Raw genomic sequence first — 12,012 nt, forward strand, 5'->3', positions numbered from 1 at the left:
CCAGAGAAGTCCAAACTTGTACACTGAGCTGGTTGATAATCTTTCATTTGGAACACACACACCGTCCCCCTTACTCAGATGAAAACGATGTTTTATTAAGGGCTATTTGTAATAACAATACCTATTGAAACCCTTTCATGTATCTGTCTGTCTCAGTTGAGTCTTACAAAATTTGCAAAACCTTTAAATCGTCACGATTGCATATAATCCTGGCCTTTTTTTAAATGAAATTTACTTTGAAATTCTTAACGTCTGTTATAATAAAAATACTCTTATTTATTCTTGTTTTAATGTAGATCATTAAATTGGTGGTTTGGAAAATAATTTGCTTCAAGTCGGGAGTGTTATGTTTTTCACATAGTGATCTAAAGTTGTACCTTTTTAATTTAATGCTTATCAGATAATTAAGATAATCTTAATAGGATTATGATGAACTAAAAGCTTTCAACAGAGTGTTGCCAAGCTCTAGGGTTTAGTAATATTTGTATACAACTTTACAGGCTTTTGTGGGTTTTCACATGTGTTCGTTTACTAAAAGCTTCACAGCTTGGTAACTAAAAGCTTTTTCAAAATCAGGTACTAGTCATTCATTAACTTCTTTGGTACGTGTATTCTAGTTAATCTTTTGGACGTTGCCTTGTATCTTATCTTTCCTCTAGTAAAATTGTATTTTCTGGTGAATTAAACTTGAGAATATGGAGGACAATAAAATGCTAATAAAAAACATTTACTATAAAGAAGTTTAAGAGTAACCTTGAAGGGGGCCCCTGGGCGGCTCAGTCGTTCAAAAGTCCGACTTTGGCTCAGGTCATGATCTCACAGTTCACGACTTCAAGCCGTGTGTGGGGCTCTGCAGACAGCTCGGAGCCTGGAGCCTGCTTCCCTCTCTCTCTCTCCCTCCCCTGCTCACGCTCTTGCTCTCTCTTTCTCAAAAATAAAAATAAACATTAAAAAAAAGAAAAAAGAACAACCTTGAAGGAGAAATTCCCCTTCTTGACCTGATGAAGCCTGTCACTGGCTTTCAGGTTGCCTTTGATGGCCTTTGTTTCTTTGTTAAGAACCATAACTAAAGTCTACGTTGCAATTTACTCGTTGATACTCAGGTAGAAATGGGGGGGATAAAAAGGAAAGGAAAGAAAAGAAAATCACCGTTATGACAGAATGGTTTGATTAGTTTCACAATTATGATTTAATAATGATATAATTCTTTTGGGAGAATTTATTTTAGGGAAAATGTTAAGGACATGTAGGGAGAGTTGAGATACCCAAGATGTTTGTCAAAGCCTTACTTATAATGGTACAAAGCTGGAGATAACCTCAGCGTCCATCAGTCAAGGATTTATCCCATAAAGTATGCTGAAACCCTCGAGTGGAGTTCTGGACCCTGTCAAAGCCATGGTGTGGACTATATCGATGACCTACAAGCACAGTAGGAGCATATTGTTCAAGTGGGAAGAGCGTGTTATAAAACAAGAAGGTTTCCTTGTTTCCCATACCCACCCCCTAAGGAAAAATTGTGTGTGAGCCAGGGTAGAAAATGTATCATTTTGCTGTGAGAGACAGAAACCCCCAAGGAACAGCAGCTTATATAGGCGGAAGGTCATTTCTCTGACCGTCCGGGGCCCACGTGGTCACACGGCCAATGCCAGCGACCCCGGTTCCTTCCATTCTCTCCACTTGTCTCGTTCATTCCCCCAGTGGTCGAGACGGCTGCTCCTGCTCAGGCCATCACGTGTGCAGCCCAGCCCGTAGGAAGGAAAGAAAGAGGAGGGGAAAGCGATGCCCGAGTCCTTCAACGACACTTCTGGAAGTTGCATGTATCACTCTGGCTTCTAACCGCTTGCCAGAGGTTGGTCCCAGGCCGTGCATTAGCATTCCAATTGCAGTGGGAGTGGGAAATGAGGTCTTCATTCTTCATTCATCTGAGATTTCTTCACCTAAATGTGGCCGTAATTCAGCCACGTGCCAGCTGGAGATGTCGCGGTCGTAGGAAGGGAGGGTGGCGGAGCGGACAGCCAGCAGCCTGAGCCCAGAGGACAGCACCTGACGCTGGTACCACCGTTGGTCTTGGGCAGGGGATTGTGGGAGGTTGTGAGGACTTCTCTTTCTTGGGGTGGGCACGGGGGTTCAAGAGCTGCAGGGGACAGTGCCACATAGGGCGTAGAGGCCACTGTGAGCGCCGCTGCTTCTCTGGCGTCACGCAGTGTCTGCAGGACTCGGAGCGGAGCAGGGACGTGGTCCATCCCAGCGGCTCGCAACATTTTGGGCTCACAGCCCTTTACGCTCTTCGAGCGCATTCAGGACTCCAGGGAGCTCTTGTTTATGTGCGCTACACGCACAGATGTTTGCCACACTAGACAGCAACACTGGGAAACCTGAAATAAATTTTAGGAGTTCACTAACAAAACAGTGATGAATCCATTACGTGTTAACTTTTTTGCGTGAAAAAGAAACTGCCTTCTCCCAAGAGCACAGATTTAGTGAGAAGAGTGTCATTGTCGTACCGTGGAAGCCTCTTTAGTGTCTGTCTAAACAAGAAAGTTGCTTTCCCGTACCTGCTCTATATCAAGTCTGTTGCAATATTCACATCATGTGGCTTCTGGAGAGCTCCGCTATATGCTTTGGAGAAAATGAGAATAAAAGACAAATAATGTCTTAGTATTAAGTTGAAAACCGGTTTTGACCTTGTGGACCCCTGAAAGTGCCTGGTCCCCCCCTCCCCAGCCTGTGTTCCCCAGACCACACTTTGAGAACAGCTGATTTAAGCAGTATTGGTTGGGTACCTACCGGCGGCCGAGCACCGTTCTGGTGAGGGTACGAAGTGTATTACTGTGGCCACGCTTGGAGAATGGGCCACAGTGGGGTCCGTGGACGCGGGAGTCTGCTAGGAGAATACGTCAGCAGCAGCCTTGACTCAGCTGGTGGCTGGGCGGTGTGTGGGTGGGGTCGGGTTCTGGCTATTCTTGATGGCAGAGACTTACAGGGAAAGGCAGGAGGGAAGGCTCACTGGGCCTGGCCCCCGGAAGGATGGAGTTGCTGTGGGTTTACTGAGCTAGGAAGGGCTTCGAGGAATAAGTCGGGGGAGACAGGCTGCATTCAGCTTTGAGCAGGTGTAGTTTCAGGATGCCCAACCGGGAACTAACGGGGAGTGAGAGGAGGCTAGGCGAACTGAGTGGGTCTGTTGGGAGTGGAGAAGGGAGGGGGACCGAGGACCGACAGGGAGCGACAAGGCCATCTGGAGTGGAATTGGAGCCCCGCCCCAAGGAGGGACGCGTTGGAGGAGGGAGCCACCCTGCGAGCTGCTGCTGGCAGGGGGGGGGAGGTGAGGACCTGGATTTGGCACCCGGGGACCTTGGTCAGAGGAGATTTGGGAGCCTGATTGCCGTGGGTTCAAGAGGGAACGGAAGGGCGGGTGCAGATGGGCAAGGGAGGAGAGAAGAGCGGGCCATTGGGGGAGGTCGAGGGGCTCTGGTGTGAGGGGCAGCCCAGTGAAGGAGGGCTGCTTTAAGGGACCGGGGAGCCACACGCCCCTTACTCCCTCTTGTACCCAGAGAGGAGTCCGGAGTCTCCTGTGGCGTCAGTTACAAGCACCAGCCTTTACACTTAGCTACGCTAACAGCTGCAGACGTTGCTGACGTTTGACAGTGAGAACGCGCACACCCACGCGTCTCCACACCTACGGGTCCCAGCAGTGCTGCTGCGTCCCCTGGATCCCTTTCTTTCTAAATTTGCATGGGTTTCCCATGAGCCCCTGAGTTACAGGCACAAGGACCCACCCGTGTGTGTGTGTAAGAGAGGGGACTTTCTCCCATCACAGTGCCATCGTCAAACCTGAGAACGCGGCAGTGAGCACAGCGGTTTTCAGATGCATCCATGCTGTCGGGGTGTCCGGAGCTCGTGTCCTTTCACTGGGGAGAGCGCCCCTCCACGTGGAGGCACCACTGTCTCCACGCCTTCACCAACCGGACACGTGAGCGGTTTCCAGCTTCTGGCTGTCAGCAGTGATGCTGCTGGGACCGTCGCCAGGGACGTTGCTTGCTTTCCTCTCAGTGAAGAGTAACTGCCGTGAATGCCTAGGGACGGGGTGGCTGCATCGCACGGCGGGGGCACGTGCGGCTCCTAAGGAACTGCTGTCCCGTGTCCAGCGTGGCCGTGGCACGTCCTGTCCCCGTCGTGGTGGTCCCTCCGTGGCCTCCTGAGCACTCGGAACAGTCAGTCGTCACTTCAGCTGCTCTCCTGGCCACAGAGTGGTGGGGACGTGGCCTTAGGAGCCCTTACTCAGAAACGCCCGGAGGCTTGTGGAGAAGGGCAAAAAGTGAATAGAGGGCGGCTTTTGCAAAGTAATAGGTGAATTAGGAGACCCACCTTTGGAAAGAAATCGCCGTGAAGCGCTTATGTGAAGGTCTCGAGGTGCGTTGGGAAAGGGGGGGTCATACTCCAATCCAGCAGCACCACCAAACACCACAGACCTTCACGACTTAGAAGGCAAATCCATACAAGAGTTGGGCGCCCGGGTGGCTCAGTCGATTGAGCATCTGACTTCAGCTCAGGTCATGATCTCGCGGATCGTGAGTTTGAGCCCCACAGGGAGCTCTGTGCTGACAGTGCAGAGCCTTCTTGCTTGGGATTCTCTCCGCCCCCCCCCCCCCCCCCCACCCCGCTCACGCTCTCTCTCAAAAATAAATAAAACATTGAAAAAAAACTATACAATAGTCTTTTAAGGATTGTGTGAATTTATTTATATATTAATTTTTACCACGTGATTTTACATTTCTGTTTATGTATGATTGACTGGTTTCATGGTGCCTGCTACCCCCCCCCTTTTTTTTTTACAAGTAGGGCTGAATACTCACCCAACTTTGCTCTACAGACTAAGGAAGAGGGGCCACTGACACCTCAGAATTCCCTCCTGCCTGCCCTTCCTCTCGCTACCACATACCATTTGGGTCCTTCTCTCCCACCAGCCGGTGACACGAGCTGCGTGGCCTCCGTGTGACCGTGGGTCTGTCCCCGAGGCAGTAGCCTGTGTCGTGCACCATTGGACCTTGTGTTGAGGGCTCACGAGCTCTCTTGAGCTTATTTCTGGTGTTTTGCAGCATGATCTTAAGCAAATTATTCCATCCTTTGGCCCTCCTGTCTTGATGGGGGGGGCGGGGCAGGGCAGATGGCCACGGCTCCCCTGTCCTGTAGCCTCTGGTGTGAGACGACAAGCACGTCTGCGGGGACTTCAGGGTCCCTGCGCCGGCTCATTCCTAGGTTGTGGCCTGTTGTTTTCACGCCAAGGGGACACGGGTCGTCTCAGAATCGCCCACCGAGAGCGGTTCCTTCACGTCTGGTTGTTGTTCTAAACGTGTGTTTGTTGGGAAACCGCAAAGCCACGGTAGTGAGTGTCCGTTTTGGTCTCTCGAGGTAGAAGGCCAAGGACATTATTGACACAGCTCGGGACAACCTTGCGAAGATGATAGGTGGGAAACCCCAGGACATAATCTTCACTTCCGGGGGGCACCGAGGTAAAGTCTCTAGACAGGCTCACCGTCTTTTCGCTGTAAGTCATATGAAAAAATAAAATGTGATTCCCTCTTGGTATTTTTTAAAAGAAGAGTGATACTTGGTCTTGCTGTTTTGCAAATTAGCTTGATATAATTAGCCAATATATATCCTATAAATAAATTCCAGGTGGCTGATAGGATGTTTGTGATGTGTATACATTGACTTGCTTTGCATCATTTCAGCGAAGAGAGTTTGCCCTTTAGTTTGCCCTGGAATTAGTCTTTTAAATCCCTTATTGTTGCCTTATTAAGAGTTTGAGGTTTGACCCATTTCAGATGCACTTTTCTTTTTATTTAAAAAATTTTTAAATGTTTATTTATATTTGAGAGAGACAGAGAGACAGAGACAGAGTGTGAGCAGGGGAGGGGCAGAGAGAGAGACAGACACAGAATCCGAAGCAGGCTCCAGGCTCTGAGCTGTCGGCACGGAGCCCCATGTGGGGCTTGAACTCACGAACTGTGAGGTCTAGACTGAGCCGAAGTCGGACGCTTAACCGACTGAGTGACCCAGGTGCCCCGTGTACTTTTAAATTGGTAGGAAAACTCAGAGACAGTGTGATGGCTTCTCAGTTAGTAATGGTCACTGTCTTGCTTCCCACAGGTGATGTGACTGTCCACATAGAAAACCCAGGAGAGGGCCACCTGGGTTAAGCGTTGGTTAAGTGTTGGAATTCTCTCTCTCCCTCTCTCTCTCTGCCCCTCCCCTGCTCACACCCTCGCTTTCAAAATAAATAAACTTCAAAAGAAAGAAAGCCCGGGAGAATCTGCAGCTAGAGTATCAGAGCTAATAAGAACATTTAGCAGTTACGAGATACAAAAACCAGCTGTGTTTCTGTGTCCCCTCAACACGCACGTGTGTGGAAAATCAACCTCTGTGCTCCAGAGCCAAAATGTAACACGCAGAGACGGTCTGGGGACAAAGAGGGACAATAGTTTTGTCATTTTGCCAGGCAAAGGAGGCCACAGCAGGCTAGTGGCTTCGAAACTGCAGACTGGCCGGGGTAAAAGGCTGAGGGGTTTTATAGGAAAATACAGGATCCAGGCAGTGCCGGTAGGAATCTGGACCGGGATGCCCGCCGCGTTCGTCGTCTTCAAGATGGTCTTGTGACCAGCGATGGCCCTGACTATCAAGCTTCATTACTGAGAATCAATACCGAGTCCCTGGAACAAAGGATTCTGCAGAAAAAACAAGTGGAGGGGAGGAGGCTTCAAGAATGAGGAAGAGGAAAATTGGTTCAGTTTAAAGTCAAGCCTTGCTGGAGCATTAGTGTGTCCACCTTCATTTTCCATCTTTGCGTTTCTATAGCAGCTTCAGGTGCTTACCAGAGCACGGAAAATAGCAAATACTTAGGAAATAAGCCTAATGAAAAAGAATTTGTAAGCCCTTTTTTTTTTAAACATCTTTTTTTTTAAGTGTATTTTGAGAGAGAGGGAGAGAGAATCCCAAGCAGGCTCTAGGCTCTGCACTGTCTGCACAGAGCTGATGTGAGGCTCGAGCTCTCAAACCGGTGAGATCAGGACCTGAGCTGAAATCAGGAGTTGGACACTCAACTGACTGAGCCACCCAGGCACGCCTGCATTTACATTTATATTTGACACACATTTCTCTGAGATAAGTTTTTGTTTTGTTTTGTGGTTTTAAAGTCTTCTACTTTGAACCCTTCACTTACCCTCTCTTCATACAGAAACCAATATTGTTAGTTTGCTAGTGTCTTCCAGGGAGAGTCTATGCGTTAAAAGTATGTAGATTTATATATTCTTTTTTAAAAGATGTTTATTTTGAGAGAGAGGAGGGAGTGCACGCGAGCAGGGGAGGGGCAGAGAGAGAGGGAGACACAGAATCCGAAGCCGGCTCCGGGCTCCAAGCTATCAGCGCAGAGCACCACATGGGGCTCGAACTAAGAGCCATGAGATCATGCCTGAGCCAAAGTCGGATGCTCAACCGACTGAGCCACTCAGGTACCCCTATATATTCTTTTAAAAAGATGTTTCTTTATTTTTGAGAGGGAGAGGGAGATCAAGGATCCGAGCGGGCTCCATGCTCTCAGCACAGAGCCCGATGCAGGGCTCAAACTCACGAACTGTGAGATCATGATCTGAGCCGAAGTCAGATGCTCGACCAACTGAGCCACCCAGGCGGTGCCCCTGGATTTATATATTCTTTTCACCTTTGGAAGCATATTTTTGCATATATAAACAAATGTGTGTGTATTTCCTCCTTTTGATAGAAATTGGATAGGTTACTGTATATAATGTCTGTGACCTTTTCATAAATTACTGTCACGTAGCAAGTGTAATTTGTATGTGAGATCCTTCGGTATCTGCACGTAAAGGGTTCCTTGGTGGTTTATGCCTCGGTGCACAGTGAACATTGTTGCATGAGTTACTTACCAGGCTCTCTTAAGGTGGACACTGAGCCTTTCTGAGGTGAGCTATTTCCGAGTTCCCCCTCAGGAAGGACCTCTGCACGTGATTTTGCTTTGTGCAACGATAGCAACAGGGTCAAGTCCAAGAAGCAGACGTGCTGGGTCAGAGGGCTTATTTGATAGTTATAAATGGTCAGATTACACTCCCATCAGCAGTGGGTACCGGGGCCCAATATTCTTTTTTTGATAGGTTTATAAAATTTAAAAACTCGTAACATTGCTAACCAGGACAGGCATAACTGGCTGGAAATGAATTCTGACGTTATCGAAAGTTTGAAACCCCAACCCTTTGTCGCCGAGCATTCAAAAGGTGCAGCACAGAAGTTGAACGCCTTTGGGACTGTTGTTTTCCTTTTTAAACGTTAGCCACAAGGACAACGAAGTGAGAGAAAGTGCCACCGTCGCCCTCCCCTGAGCGCAAGTCTTACAAATGTTCTTTCTGCTGCCTCTCCGCAGTCCACAACTTAGTAATCCATTCCGTGGTGCAGCACTTCCAGCACACCCGCAGCGCAGAGGGGGACGGGGCCGTGCCCCACCTCGTCACCTGCACCGTGGAACACGACTCCATCCGCCTGCCCCTGGAGCACCTGGCGAAAGAGCAGGTGGCCGGTGAGTGACCAGCCTGGCGGGATTCCCGCAGGGCAGCTCGCTTACCTCCCGTGCCGGATTCCAAGAGGAGGAACTCGCCCCTAGGGACCTGCGGAATCATGTGCCCTCCTGCATGCGGTCCTCAGGTGCGGGGGCCACACGGCCCGTTCCCACGTGGGGGTAATCTGTAAACTGTAAATGCTGCCAGTTTCCCCCTTAGGGACAAACTGGGTCATCAGCGTGTAGAACTAGTCATCTGATTACTGAATGATACTTCAGACTCTTGTGCGTAACAGTATGCACATAGTGAAATCGTATGCCTATCAGTGCTAAGCAGGGCTCTTCACTTGGATATTAATTAAATCTTGGCTCCTTTCTCTGTGAAGAACAAGGGTCAAATAGATATCAGCTTCGGGGGTAAACACAAGAATAACTGTGCTCCTGCTGCACGACTTCAGCTCGACACAGTGGGCGCCACTAGCCAGGCAGGCCGCGGGGTCGGGCGAGCTTGGCCATCAGCAGCCCTCGGCACCTTTCCCTTCCCTGTGATACGAAGTCTTGAGACACCGGTGCAGACTGCGGACTTTTGAAAACTAAGAGCCTTTTGCTCCCTCAAGACAGCCCGGGTAACACTTTCCTTTAAACAGACTGACGTCTCAGCCTTCTTCTTCCATCTGCCTGGAAACCTGAAGGTGAATCACGGGAAAGTATTTTTATCATAAAGATAAAGGACACAATGCCATGAAGCTCCACTTGACGATGAAGGCTTTTTGTTGATTTTCCCGTTGGACTGGTAGGAGAGTTTTTCTCTTTATGGTCTTACCATACTACTACTTTATTTTATTTTATTTTTAATGTTTATTTACTTACTTTTGAGTGTGTGTGTGTGTGTGAGAGAGAGAGAGAGAGAGAGAGAGAGAGTGAGGGAGGGACAGAGAGAGAGAGAGAGATTGAGAGTCTCAAGCAGGCTTCATGCTCAGCGCAGAATCCAACATGGGGCTCAATCCCACAACCCTAGGATCATGACCTGAGCTGAAATCAAGAGTCAGACACTCAACCTACTGAGCCACCCAGGTGCCCTGAAAAAAATGGACTTTCAAACAAAGACTGTAACAAGAAACAAAGAAGGACGCTAAATAATCATAAAGGGAACAATCTAATAAGATACAACATTTACACATTTACAATGTGTGTAAATATTTATGCACACAATGTGGGAGCACCCAAATACCTAAAGCCGCTAACAACAAAGGAAGTAATCCATAGTAATACAATAATAGTAGGGAGATCTAACAACCAACTTACATCAATGGATTGATTATCCAAACAAAAAATCAATAAGGAAATTGTGGCTTTGAATGACAAATTGGACCAGATCTAACAGATATATTCAGAACATTCCATCCTGAAACATCAGATTACACATTCTTTTCAAGTGCACATGGAGCATTCTTCAGAAAAGATCACATGTTAGGCCACAAAACAAGTCTCAACAAATTAAGAAAGACTGAAGTCATACCATGCCTCTTTTCCAGCCACAATGCGATGAAACTAGAAGTCAACCACAAGAAAAACTCTGGAAAGAGAACAAAAAACATGCTACTAACCAGTGAGTGGGGTCAACCCACTTCAGAAAAGAAATTAAAAAATACATGGAGACAAATGAAACTGAAACAAACAGTCCAAGAATTTGAGATGCAGCGAAAGCTGCTCAAAGAGGGAAATTTATAGCAATATAGGCCTAGCTCAAGAAGCAAGGAAAAATCTCAAATAAACAATGTTACCTTACACCTAAAGGAGCTAGAAAAAGAAAAACAAACAAAAACATAACCAGGAGAAGGAAGGAAATAATAAAGATTAGAGCAAAAATGAATGGAATAGAAACTAAAAACAAAACAAAACAAAAACCAGATCAGTGAAACTAGGAGCCGGTTCTTTGAAAAGATCAACAAAATCGATAAACCTTTAGCCAGACTCATGAAAATAAAAAATAACCCTGCACAAAGCCACAAATAAAAGAGGAGAAATAACAACCAACACTACAGAAATACAAAAGATTATAAGAGAATATTATGGAACATTGTATGGCAACAAATTGGACAACCTAAAAGCGATGGATAAGTCCCCAGAAACATACAACCTCCTAAAACTGAAGCAGGAAGAAGTCGAAGATTTGAACAGACCAGTGACCAGCAATGAAATTGAATCAGTAATCAAAACTCCCAACAAACAAAGTTCAGGACCAGATGGCTTCACAGGTGAATTCTACCAAACATTTAAAGAAGAGTTAATACCTATTCCTCTCAAACTGTTCCAAGAAACAGAAGAAGGATTACCCTGATACCAAAAGCAGATAAAGACACTACAAAAAAAGAGAACTACAGGCCAATATATCCGATGAACATAGATGCAAAAATTCTCAACAAAATATTAGCAAACCAAATCCAACAATACAATTAAGAAAATCATTCACCACAATCAAGTGGAATTTATTCCTGAGATGCAAGGGTGGTTTGAAATTCACAAATCAATCAACATGATATATCATCACCTCAACAAGAGAAAGGATAAAAACCATACGATCATTTTAATAGATGCAGAAAAAGCATCTGACAAAACGCAACATGCATTCATGATAAAACATGACCTCAACAAAGTAGGTTCAGAGGGAACATACCTCAACATAATGTGCAAAACCCGCAGCTAACATCATACTCAGCAGTGAAAACTGAGAGCTTTCCCCATAAGATCAGAAATGAGACAAGGCTATCCACTCTCACCACACAGTACTGGAAGTCCTAGCCACAGCACTCAGATCAGAAAAATAAAAGGCATCCAAATTGGTAAGGAAGAAGTAAAAGTTTTCACTATTTGCAGTTGACGGGATACTCTATACAGAAAACACCAAGAACTTCACACACACACAAAAACCTACTAGCAATGATAAATGAATTCAGTAAGGTCACAGGATACAAAACCAATATGCAGAAACCCATAGCATTTCTATATGCTAATAATGAAGTAGTAGAAAGAAAAATTGAGAAAACAGTCTCATTTACAATTGCACCAAAACCAGTAAGATACCTAGGAATAAGCAAACAGATGGAAGACCTATACTCTGAAAACCATAAAACACTGAGAAAAGAAATCAAAGACGACAAAGATGGAAAGATACTCCATGCTCGTGAGTTGGGAAAAGAAATATTTTTAAAATGCCCACACTACCCAAGCAATCTACACATTTAATGCAGTCCCTATCAAAATACCAAAGCATTGTTCAAGAACTAGAACAAACAATCCTAAAATCTGTATGGGATCAAAAAGGCCTCAAATAGCCAAAGCAGTTTTGAACAATTAGAACAAAACTAGAGGTAATACAACCCCAGCTTTCAAATATACCACAGAGCTGTAGTGATCAAAACAGTATGGTGCTGGTACAAAATAGACAC

The 12,012-nt window shown here is 46.3% G+C and overlaps 1 protein-coding gene across 1 annotated transcript in view; it reads left to right on the forward strand.

The window, feature by feature from the left end:
* SCLY (selenocysteine lyase) overlaps positions 1-12,012 on the forward strand; it is a 31,897-nt gene that overhangs the window by 3,165 nt on the left and 16,720 nt on the right. The window contains 2 exon segments of the mRNA XM_030327562.2: positions 5,412-5,510; positions 8,432-8,584. Of these exon segments, the coding sequence (XP_030183422.1) occupies positions 5,412-5,510; positions 8,432-8,584 (252 nt within the window).

This window comes from Lynx canadensis, chromosome C1, assembly GCF_007474595.2.
Source record: "Lynx canadensis isolate LIC74 chromosome C1, mLynCan4.pri.v2, whole genome shotgun sequence".
Lineage (NCBI taxonomy): Eukaryota > Metazoa > Chordata > Mammalia > Carnivora > Felidae > Lynx > Lynx canadensis.